Genomic DNA, 12299 nt, shown 5'->3' on the forward strand with positions numbered 1-12299 from the left:
GTGTATGTGCGTGTGTGTGACCTCACTGATGATGCGTGACTAACTCTGAGACTCCAGTCACATCACAGCAGAGCGGCAGTGAGCCAACGCTGCTCAGACACACACACACTCACACACTCACACACACTGATCCACATGAACATGTTCAGGAGGAAACCTGACGACGGATAGAGGTTCGGACAGCCTCACAGGACAGTCAGAGGCTGACACGATGCTGGGATGAGATGTGTTGGTGAGTATTTTCTTTGTTTTTTTTTCCCTGTTTGTTTCTCCGACATTAATGACCGCACGCAGCTGCACTTAACACCATATGTAAGAGGGCAGCGGTGCAGCCTGTGTCAGCCCTGTTTAAACTGTACACATGTTTTTATTTGTATACTCTACTTCATGGCTTTAAATTAAAGCGGCAGCAGACGAGAGGGTAATTACAGAAAAAAGAAAAATCACCGAGAGATTTCCCAGAATGAAACTTTTGATCATCGTCACTCCTCGATATAAAAAAAACTCCATTAAAATCGCTTCGTCTATAAACGTCACTTAATCTCGTTGCATTTGTGTGTTTTTCCTCGTTTTAAGGGTGAACTAGCAGCTTAAGAGACATATAAGAAGGCAGTTACTGATGACTCATAGTGACAATGTCTCAGACACGGTCCATCCTCACTGTTGTCACTGTGCTGCTGGCCGTGCAGCTCTGCAGAGGTAAGCCCTGTGGACACACACATCCAACATGTAGCTACAGATGTATGTTTTTCATATTGCTGGAGAAGTTGTTGGATGTATCCTGTAGGACAATCCTTTCTAGAAAAAGTTGTTATCCTGGTAGTGTTTCCAGGCAGGTTTGGCGTTGGTTCTCATTTATGGTTAGAGCCAGACTGATACTTGATTTTTTTTTTTGGGGGGGGGGGGGGGGGGGCTTTTTTGGAAGTTAAGCAAAGTTCTGATACCGATACATCGGCCAGGTGCTTTTGCTTCAGCAAGATACTGAACGGCAAAATGCTCAAGGTGTTTCCTCCGTCAGTGTGTGAAAGCTGACTTGTTTCGTAAAGCGCTCTGAGTGGTCAGTAAGACTTAAGTGTCACATAAATACAGTCCATTTATCATGTACTGGCAATCTGATAATCATAAATGACACCAAGCATTTTTCCATACATATTATAATCGTACACACTCACATATCTGTGATATATTGGTTGTTAATATCAGCCAACCTGTGTATCGGTCGGGCTCTATTTGTGACTTTTTTCTACTAGGTTGTCGCTCTGATCTGATATTGTGATAGTTATCATGAAACTTTTTTTTATCAGTGTTGATTGTAAAATTGTGCATCTGCATGAGAATGATGTGCTTTTGTGCTTTAATTCAACAAGTTCTTGACTGCATTCACATGATAACATGAGCATGCAGTCTGTGTAAGTCATCGTTTCTGCCTCCAGGTGACACATCCTGCACCATCTCGTCCAGCGCCGGATCCATGGTGCAGCGAGGCTCCAGTTTTAATGTGTCCTGCACCTTCAACTGCGTGTGCAAGGGATCCATGGCCAGCAATCATCCGCCCACACCACAGAAGCACATCAAATTTAATGATACAACTATATATTACAATGTGGTGGAAATAAGCCAGAACCGAACTTTCAGCTGCCATTGTACCTGTTCTGCGGCTCTGGACCCCTGCGGACTGGACATCTCAGCTGGATGTGAGTGTGAAACCAGGCAGCAGGAAGGAGTCCTTTATCTCTCTGAGTCCTTTATCTCTCTCAACATTAATGATGCAGACTTTATCTCTCTGCAAAGATTTCATTGTTTTCAGACAAAAATGTCAATCCTTTAATACAAGAGAGTTTAAATAGTGACCTCTTCATTTTCCACTTACACATTGTTCTCTTTCAAAACTGACATGAAGATGCACAAGAAAAACCTTCAGGCTGTTTTACACTGGGTGGTGTTTCAAGATGAGACCGTCATATCTAAAGGCATGACTTTTTTCAGCTATAGGGGGTGTAAAAAAATAGGAAAAGAAAAGAGGTGCTGTTGGTTCTGCTTTCTCTTCTATACTTAGAGCACACACTGTTTTCATGTTCTGAGCTGAGCGCAGCTAAGTGTCAACGCTAACTGCAATAAGTTGCCTATTCTGACTACAGGGGTGCGGCTAATAGACGTGTGACACATGCAGCAGGGAACATACAGTACATGACCACACTATTATCAGTACATGTACGTGCAATTAAAATGACACGTCCACCGTTCAAACAAAGATTAAATCCGTTTCAGTGCTATTGATGATATTACGTCAACTCATCTTTCCTCATTGAGGGTTCAACCAAATAAAGTTTTAAAAAATCAGTAACTTTATTCCTTTTTAAAGGATAAGTTCACTGAGGATGAAAATGTAGCCGTTAACTTCTCACCGTCATGCTGATGGAAAGTCAAATCCACGAAACATTTCTGGAGCTGAAGTAGATGGGGACTTGTTTTAAACTGCAAAAAAATAAAAAATAAAAAAAAGTCAAATTGTTTTGAAAAGATGCTGTTCACACCCAGTTGAGGGTGTGAATAACATCTTTTAAAGTAATTTGGGCTCTTGGGGCTGCATGGAGCCTTCTTACATATGTATTTTTTCTGTGTTTTTAAAAAAAGTCCATATTTACTAAAGTTGTTGTTGCAACACTGTTTTACTGTGAAGCTCCAGACAATCTTCCCGACTTCCCAGCGGCATGGTGCAGAGTAGATAACGACTGAATTTTCACTTTTGGGTGAACTGTTCCTTTAATTGAATTGAAAGTAATGCCTATAGCCTAGTTTAGAATGACTGTTAGCTTTGTGTTCTCTATTTTGGTTTCATTTAAAAAAAATCTTCGTATTTCTCCGTCAGACCCACCGGATCGGCCTACAAACATTTCATGCATCTACAAGGTCAAAAGTAACGCGAGTGGCGTCGTGATCTGCACTTGGAACCGAGGACGAGACACTTTTCTGTGGACTACTTCACAGCTGTGGTGAGTATGGAAGAGAATTAGAGGAAACTGGTTAAAAGTCGACAAACCGTTCCATTAATTTGACCTTTTGCTCAATAAACGTCCTATTGTTGGTATCAACTGTCAAATGAAACTTTGGGGTTTTGTGTTTCAGGGTGAGAACTGGATCTGGGAACCACACAGTCGAGCCAGTGACCTACAATGTCACGAGTAATCGAAGTGATTCATCTTCAGCTAGTTTAACGGTTTCCAGCTCTGTCGAGGTGATCGCTGTGTGGGTCAAAGTGCGAAATGGCCTGGGCTTTGCGGTGTCCGTCACCCAAAACTACTCACTCAGTGACATTGGTAAGAAAGCAGCAGCTGAACGTTTGGCGAGTTTGTGAGATGTTCTGCAACTTCTGCACAGAGAGCACGTTATGTTTCTCGTTTGCAAGGCATGATATCGCAATGATATTGTGAGTGGAACTTGAAACCTGCTTTGCAGTGAAATGTGTCCTGTTTTTAAGCTCCAAGTATGAAGTTTATGAGAAGTGATGACTAACTGTGACGTCCACCGTTGATGCACGGGAATCCTATCTTTTTAATCACTGCTTTAAAAGCAAAGAAAACCTCAGAAACTCACCTTGCGTGCCCTTTGAAGCCTGTCTTCTAACAGTTGCATTGACTTTAATTGACTTCTGTTTTTAATTGATCTGTGCAGCGATGCCATCAACCCCTGAGCTTGGCCGTCCCGACTGCTCTTCCCGAGAGTGCAGCATCCGTGTGAAGCAGTCTGTGAAGACTCAACATCTGGAGATCCAGTACGGAGCAGAAGCACAGGCGTGGACATCTCATCCAGACTTGGTAAGAGGAAGTCTTAACTGTTCAGATCGCTCCAGAACAGGGACTTCCAGTGAGATGTTAGATGAGATATTGAAGGTTAATTAAATCCTTTGAAGACACACAGTCACTGCAGGACCTGCTGAGTCAAAGCTAAAGGAAGATATGATCTTTAAGTGTAGGTGAACAGAGGTGAAGCTCAAGTGTAACCTTTTACACTGTCCAGGTGTTCTTACAGCACGATCATCAATGATAGAAGTCTTTGTTGCACTGGGAGCCGCGAGCATGGACGATGTGAGTTTTAATGAATGTACTTTATTGTTTTACAGAGTTCTGCTCGGGTTCGGACCATCTCCGCTCTGGAGCCCTACAGGTTGTACTATTTCAGAGCCAGATCCAAATTCAGCAGCGGCCTGTGGAGTCAGTGGAGCTCCAACATTAGCAGCTGGACTCAAGAGGAGGGTAAGTTCAAAGAGGCCGCCTCTTTCTTTTTTTCACTTCCTGAATGAAAGTACCTCTGATTCTGTGGACAGGCAAGTCAGTACTCACAGGATATCTGTGGCATTTTATCTATGAAATGTATCAGATAATGCAATATTTCCTTTAGTTTGGGTTTTTCAAGCAGTTATCAGCCTCACCACTGAGCCACTGAAACAGGGCTACTACGAGATGAGACATAATACGCACAGCAGCTATCACCAAGCTTAAAATACAACTGTAGGTGAGTCTTGTTCTGTATCAGTTAAAGAACGAGGCAGATTGAAGAAAATAGTGACTGAAACAGTGAAGTAAATGCTCCACGGAAGCTATTGCTGCACACTTGAAAGACTGATGGTGTGAAGATATGATGGTCTATGCGCATAAATAGACATATAGGCGAAGCTACTGTATGAATGTGCAGCAGTGACATCATCACTGCAGCTGCAGAGGTCAGAGTACAATTAGCTGAGGAGACACTCCTGGTAAAAAGTTTCTTAAAGGTACCATATGTAACTTTTTTTGAATGTCTAATCTTCAAGTAACAGTGCGTTTCATTACGGCGCCTGTCTAGACAACTTCCAGGAGAGAGTCAGAGAGTTAGGTAAGAGGTGATTAAACATAACGTGAACAAAACTTTAGCTAGCTTTAATGATTGAGACACCACAAACAGCAGCAATTACATATTGTGTGTTAAACCTTTTTTATACTAAAATAATCTGAATATCCTAATTTCAACAATTAATGTAGTCCTTCAGTGCATCTTCAGGATAGCACCTGTAACACACAAGCTGCAGGAGGTAGCCCACACCGTTCTCCTGAACACAAGTGATCATCTGACATCCAGCAACATATTCAACTTGCTCCTTCAGTACACATGGACTGTCGAGCAGAAGGGTTCAATGAGCTGAGTGGACTCATTTGTCTCTTATTTGTCCGTCCTATTTACTTGTGTAGTGAACAGTGTGTCCATTACATAAGAACTATATGGGATTTAAATGATTGTTCCAGCTATAAGCCAACCTTGTTGAGTTGTTGCTCGTCGTGAAAAACTTTCGATTAAAAACGTATGAACATTTAAAAAAAAAGAAAAGTCTTATGATGCTCTTTGAGGTGTCCATAGTCAGGGGTTAATGGACTGTGCGTTCATGTCGTCCATTAATACCTGATAATGGAGATCTTATCAGGCAATATCCCTTACACATCATCTTCGGTTGAGCACCTGTTGAACGCATTCAATACACTTGCATGTCTATTTTCCTCATATCTCGGATGAGCACGTAGTGTCTCAGTCCACACACATGTTTAAACAATAAACACGACTGTCCGATCCACCATGAAGCCACAGGTTTCAGCCAGGGCAGTGTGAAAATCTACTCACAGAGATACGAAACATGTTTGGGGAAGCTGATCTACCACAATAAACAATTAAATGCCTTGTCATGTGAAAGTAAAAGTAATACAAGTGCTAGTCGTGTGAAGGCGCTTATTTGAAACATGTCAATGTTTGAAGTCCCTTAGACCCCACTGCTCTGTTTACAAGAAATGGTCACAATAATTGCAAAATAATTTGATTGTTTTCTTAAAATACCTTTCCTTGTCTCCTGGCCTTATTAAAACTAAATGTGCCACCTTTTGCTACTGGGCTTGTGGATTTGATGAACGTGATGTTACTTACTTAGAGCCCTGCGAGGTTTTACTCCCCATGAACAGAGTTATAGAGTGTGAAAGTATTATTTTGGTTTGTTAAAACACCAAAAATCCAAATCCTATGAGACTTATTTGAGATCCGATAGAAGCACTGAGTAAAAAGTACAGTCACACCAATCACAGATGTACAACATGAGGACATACATGAGTTGTATTAATCAGTTTATTCCAATAAAGAAGTTAAACTCATGTGGTAACGAGCTGATCAAACTATATTAAGTACAATTTTGAGCCGCTAAAGAGGGTCTCCAGGAACCCAAACAGAACATTAGGATCAAACTGTGATATCCAGTATTTCAGGCTTACACCAGAAAAGACAAATAATAATTATATATGAAAAAGCTACTAGCTGCAGCTGTCTCAGTTTTCCAACAGCACTTGAACTCCCCAGCAGGGAAGTGTTCTCTGTGTGTAGGTGCTTCACCGTGTGATTTAAAGCCACTTTGACAAAGTGAGGACAACACGGTGGTGATTGTGACGGACGCTATCTTGAGCAACCTTCGAGTGTTTGTCTCTGAGTTCCATATTTGTCTTTGTTGTGAATCGGGTGTGTATGTTTACATGGATTCAGACGGCACAAGGTTTCTTGGAAGTGTTAGTCATTTGCCGCCAGACTTGAGCTCGCACAGGAAAATATAACAGAGCTGCGGACTGGATGTTTGTTCACTTTCAAAGGGTACTGAAGCATTACATCAGACTAATCTAATCGGTTAGGAGTTGAGTCATAAAACATGTCACATCTGTGAACATCCCCTCATTGAAAAATTTCGTTTTAGCTCCTGCCAAAGAGCTGGACGTGTGGTACGCTGAGCCGGCCTCTGACTTCACATCCCTGACACTTCACTGGAAGGTGAGTTTGAAATCTTCTCAAAAAAAGTCCTCAGTTTGTGCCTCTGAGTGAGAGCTTTAAATAGTTCTCATTGTGAATGATTGTGGCTGCTGCAGTTTCACAAGTTTGAGGATTCGTACGTTCCCTCTCCCCTCTCTCGCTCTCTGTCTGTGTGGGCGTGCGGGGTTGTCGCCATAGTAACACTTCATGGTCTTCCTGCTCTGTTCTGTACAAATTAAAGGTCAACACTTGACCGCTGTTGAGGTGTGACACCTTCACACACACACACACACACACACAAAGTTGCACATCCCAACCCTCTACAATATACACACACACACACACACACGAACCTACAGTCATTTAATCTCACCTAAAGACAGTGAGAGTCAAGTGAAACCCGCCGGCAGACGCCACAGTTTCAGTTTACAAGAAAAGAGGAGCTGCACAGAAATGATGTGTCTTACGTGCAGTGCGTTGTTTCTTTAACTTAAAAGCAAATGTATGGCACCAAACTCCCTGGTTCACTTTGAAACATCTCTCCAACTGCAGGAGGCGGACATTTCCATCGCTAGGGGGAATATCACGGGATACAAGGTCAGCGTTCACAGCCAGAACTTTGGATTCAACTTCAGCGCTGACACTAATGCAGATGCCAGGAGTTACACGGTCCAGTTCTGTGCCGACTGTGAGGTCACGGTGTCGGCTCGCAACTCAAAGGGGATGTCCCCTCCTGCTAGAATCCCAAACCATCACAGAAACGGTAATTTTCCTTATTGATTTGCTTCATGATGCCAGAGTCTGCCTCTTTTTCAACGTGAGGACTCTTTTTTTAAGAGGCCCGACACATTAGTAACAATAAACCCGGAGTCAGGCATTCACACACGCATTTCCTCTTTCAGTCAAACCCTTGAAGTTAGCGCACAACCCTGCAGGCAACCACAGTGTCACCATCTCCTGGAGGAAACCTGAAACTGCACTGCCACATGCAGCCTATGTGGTGGAGTGGTACCCACAGGGCCACAAGATGGAGGAGCTCCGATGGGTCAGACTGAGCAGGGCTGACCACCAGGCTGTTATCACAGGTGGGACAAGCACATGAAGTACAGGTGAAATAACTCACCGTCGTCTTTGCTGTGATTCTCATTGTTACCGCCATCTTTCTTCAACGCAGGCATTCAGCCATATGAGTGCTACGAGGGAGCCGTGTCTGTCGTCTATCATGACAACTCAGTGAGCAGGAGCCCATTTACAGGTGTCACCATTCTGGAATCAGGTACGATCCAACGGGAGCTCAACAGCGCTGATCCAGTAACGCAACATTATATTAAAGGTCCATTGTGCAGGATTTAGGGGGAGAAATGGAATATAATACTCATACATTTGTTTTGATTAGAGTATAATCACCAGAAACTGTGATTATTTGTGTTTTTGTCACTTTAGAATGAGCCTTTTATATCTACAGATGGAGGGTCCTTTTCCCACGGAGTTTTTCACGTTTCTACGAGGGCCGCGCAAAAAATGGCCCCGCTACAATGTCGACGCTGAATGTTACATTGTGTAGATCTAATTTCTACAGTAGCCCAGAAGGGACAAAACAACACTGGCTCCAGGGAGGGCCTTCTCTGTTCCATGTGTTTTTAGCAGCCACTGTTAGAGGAGGCTGAAGGATCTTTAAACTCCTTTCCTTTATGATCTGTCCCGTTGAGCAGTCTTTTTTGTCCTGCTTGTTGTTCGCAGCTCCGACAGCTGGGCCAACAGTCGACGGAAAGGTTGAGGGAAACAAAGTGACAGTGACCTGGAAAAAGATTCCCAGAGGTCAGCGCGGGGGCTGCATCACCCACTACACCATCTATCTAGAGGGCGACAGCAGAGACCTACGTACCTGTAAGAACCTTTTATCATCTTAATGAAACTTCCTGCACCTTGAGGCGACTGTGGCATGTACTCTTTGGGTGCGGACAATCACGTGAGTGTGTGTTGCAGACGACGTAAAAGCTTCGGAGAGGACGCACGTCGTCAAGGATCTGCCTGTAACCGTCTACAAACTGTGGATGACAGCTTCGACAGCTAAAGGCGAAGGCCATGCAGGTCAAAAAGTCTACGTCCAGAGTAAGCAGCTTTCCAAATTCTTTTCTTTTTTTTGAAGATAATATGGCTGCATGTTTTTAATCTGACTTTACCCGAGGAGCCAAATGTAAAATCTTACATCTCCCCGTTTAGTTGTCGGTGTTGCAGAGGACGTCCAGCTGTCCCTGATACTGGTGTGTGCAGGCGTGGTCGTCATCGGGCTGCTCCTGGTGTGCCTGTACCAGACCAAAGCAGTAAAGCAGAGGTACGTGAGCAACGGCAGCAATATATGAATCTATAAGTGAAAACAACTAACAGAGCAGAGGAAAAAAAAGTTCTTATGTTGTGTGTTTCCATGTTCCCCCCCAGGGTCTGGGTGCTTTTTCAGTGCCTCATGCTGGATGATGTGCCAGATCCTGCAAACAGCAAATGGGCTAAAGAGTGTACCCAGGAAAAGGTAGTTATGTGAAACTGAAAAATAAGCATCGTACTGGAAATTGCAGCTCAGTTGTTCATAGTTTAAGCGCGCGTCTCCCTTTCAAAACAGGGCAAGATCAAGCTCCAGCTGCAGCCGAGTAACTCCACCATCACCGAGGAGGAAGAAGAGCCCATCCTGGTGGATGTCGAGGAGCTGCCCAAGCAGAGCAAGGACACCCACAGGCCCGCAGATGTCTCCTCGCAGCTCCCTCCTCTGACCATCCTGAGCCCGTCGACGGAGCCGGGCTCGCTGCTCTACCCTCTGACCACTTACCTCAAGAGCTTCTCCCACGACTCCGACAGCTCCGACCACACGCAGACCTCTCTGGACACGAACACGACCATTGACTACATCTCCTCACACGGGCAGGACAATATATACGAGGAGGAGGACGAAGAGGAGCCGCTAGAAGACATGCTGGGTTTTTTCCCGACTCACAGCATCGTCATCGATCAGCTGGCGTTCGGAGGGAAGTTGACTCTGGACGCTGTCAAAATCGGAGGCAGTGATTTTTTTTCAGGACAACCATTTTTAGAGGAAGAACACTACTAAACCAAAGGACACGATGACTGGAGGTGGTGACTGGATTTTCTGTTTCACTGTCCTTTTGTGTCCGGTCACGCATCTCACTGAGGCGTCAATGAACTACCTCCTCGCTCACTGAAACCAGAACTGTAACAGAAACAGCTCTCCCTCTGAAGTCCCCAGGAGCTGTCACACAAGACAGCGGAAGTAGTGCTTTTGTTTTCATTTCATGCATTATCATTTTTTTCTGTCTTCAGAGCAGCACGGACACACTGAGACCATGAACACAAAGATCAGAGTGAAGGCTGCGGGACAGAGCATATCAGATGTGCGCACCTCTGACAGTTTGAATAAGGCAGCTGCTGACAGGATTGACGAGTCCTTTCTCACAGCACACATTTTGACTGGTCACAGCAGGAAAAACCACAGGTGGCACCAATAACGTGTCAAGTGTCCTAGAAGGTTATGACAGTGAGGCAGCATGCACAATGGAACTGACTTGGAACTGACTAGGCTTACTGGTTAACATGTTAAAACGTCTCCTGTAAACGCATACTCTATTACAGCCTGGCATTGTGGACCATGTTGCATAATGACTGTGCCTTTAAACACATCTACGCTACCTCACTCTTAGCTCATTTACAGCAGGACAAAAGTAAACGTCTCTCAGATTTATGAATCTGAGCAGTATTTGTTTCTTCTGTTTGAAATATGCGTGTACTTCTTTGTATTTCGATTACATTTTCAAAATATGGAAAAAATGTCATTTCTAACATGACGCCTGAAACTGGAGCATTTTTGTATTTTGTAAATATTCTTTTTACACGATTCATAAAACATATACAACAAGACTCAGTCAAAGCCGGGTATGTGGCTCGAGCATGTATGAAACCAGAGAAGGGATTGGAAATGAGGGGTTTTGATTTGAAATGGATACAGGAAACGGCCTCATTCAACCCATTTTGTCCGACTAATGGACAGAACCCTAATCCTCAACAGAGCCTTGTGTACATGATACAAATCTTAATGTTTTGTACAAATTGAGAATGCCTAATGTAACAGATGATGTGTTTTCCTGTAATTTTTTAATTTTATTTTGATGCACTTACTCAAGGTGTATTTTAGTTACTTTTGTATTTTCCCATCTCGCAGGCAGGTAATATTAAGGACTTAGTATTTTGTTGAAGATGAGAATTATGATCATCAGCTGCAACTCCGTAGATTTTTTAAATATACTGAAATAAAACTACAGCCATGCTAGCAGCTATGTGAGTTTGTACCTAAGCGCAAAGGTGCTTTGAACTAAATGCTAACAATCGCTTGCTATCACACCACAATAAAAAATGCTAACATGCTAATGTTTGCAGGTATAATATTTAAGGTGCACTATGGGTAGTGCAGTTTTGGAGTTTTCACAGCACAATAAACTGTCATCAAAAGGACAAAACACTTTCATTCGTGTACTTTGTTTATCTTTGCAGCACCCGTCTAAGTAGCCACCTTAAGCTTCATAAACATCGCGGGGACCTCATTTCTCTGAGGACAGCTTCTTCAGTTATGAGAATATATCAAATAAATATATTTCTGAGTATTTATAATCAATAACTACCTTCCTGAGTTTGATTTTTTTTTCCAAAACTACACAGGACACCTTTCAACATTCTCACCATCTGAGTTTAAGGTGCTCAAAAGCATGAATTTGATAATTAGCTCTGAACACCAAGTTCAGTAAAGGCTGATGGGAGTGTCATAAATCTGTGAAAGCTGAGGACAGCCATGCTAACTTGCGTTTATATATTTTTTAAGCAGTTATTTCGGGATGAAACAATAATCAACTTATGATCGAAGTGAACAAAGATACTTTCCTTGTGACAACAGGTTAATTTATTGTTATCATAAGAGTGGGACCGACATACACAGTGTTGTTTTAAGCAAACTATATAAACCTTTATTGAGCTAATGATTTGATGTGAGGGTATTTTCACTATGGCTTATTATTGTGAGGGATAGACTAACATACAGTGGTCAAGATAAAACAGATGTGTCACTGACCAGCAGGCTACATTCAAAACAAATCTTACTGGCACAGAGAACTGGAAAAACTGGAAATGACCACAAGCACAGCTGTTCTTTGCTTTCATGTAAACAAAACAGGTCCATTTTAAGTCTTGTCATGCTGATGGCACTAGATGAATACTTGATCACCAAAGTTCTTCAAATTATCTTGCAAGTAAACACAAACGTGTACAAAATTTAAAGGCAATCCATCAAATGTCTGTCGAGACATTTCATTAAAATACAATGGTTCAAACTTCAGAGGACAAGTCATGATGCCACACTCAGAAACATTTGTCGTTACGTGATAATGACTAATTACTTGTGATTGTCCATTTAACCAATTCGATTTAACTTGTTACAG

At 42.8% G+C, this 12299-nt stretch overlaps 1 protein-coding gene across 1 annotated transcript; it reads left to right on the forward strand.

Annotated features, from left to right (window-relative positions):
- The first annotated feature begins 86 nt into the window (after nucleotides 1-86).
- On the forward strand, nucleotides 87-11335 carry il12rb2 (interleukin 12 receptor, beta 2a). Its single transcript, XM_030432261.1, has 16 exons — nucleotides 87-232; nucleotides 577-699; nucleotides 1434-1694; nucleotides 2870-2993; nucleotides 3127-3317; nucleotides 3673-3815; nucleotides 4121-4253; nucleotides 6755-6828; nucleotides 7360-7570; nucleotides 7710-7892; nucleotides 7982-8083; nucleotides 8548-8694; nucleotides 8794-8919; nucleotides 9031-9142; nucleotides 9247-9334; nucleotides 9425-11335. The coding sequence occupies exons 2-16, from the start codon at nucleotides 636-638 to the stop codon at nucleotides 9905-9907; spliced, it is 2442 nt and encodes an 813-aa protein (XP_030288121.1). The 5' UTR covers nucleotides 87-232; nucleotides 577-635; the 3' UTR covers nucleotides 9908-11335.
- The last annotated feature ends 964 nt before the right edge of the window (nucleotides 11336-12299 follow it).

Source organism: Sparus aurata, chromosome 11 (assembly GCF_900880675.1).
Source record: "Sparus aurata chromosome 11, fSpaAur1.1, whole genome shotgun sequence".
In the NCBI taxonomy this organism is placed as follows: domain Eukaryota; kingdom Metazoa; phylum Chordata; class Actinopteri; order Spariformes; family Sparidae; genus Sparus; species Sparus aurata.

Coding starts and splice junctions, on each gene's coding strand:
- il12rb2 (XM_030432261.1), top strand. CDS start 636: ATGTCTCAGACACGGTCCATCCTCACTGTTGTCACTGTGCTGCTGGCC. Junction 700..1,433: donor GGCCGTGCAGCTCTGCAGAG/GTAAGCCCTGTG, acceptor TTCTGCCTCCAG/GTGACACATCCTGCACCATC. Junction 7,893..7,981: donor CCACCAGGCTGTTATCACAG/GTGGGACAAGCA, acceptor TCTTCAACGCAG/GCATTCAGCCATATGAGTGC.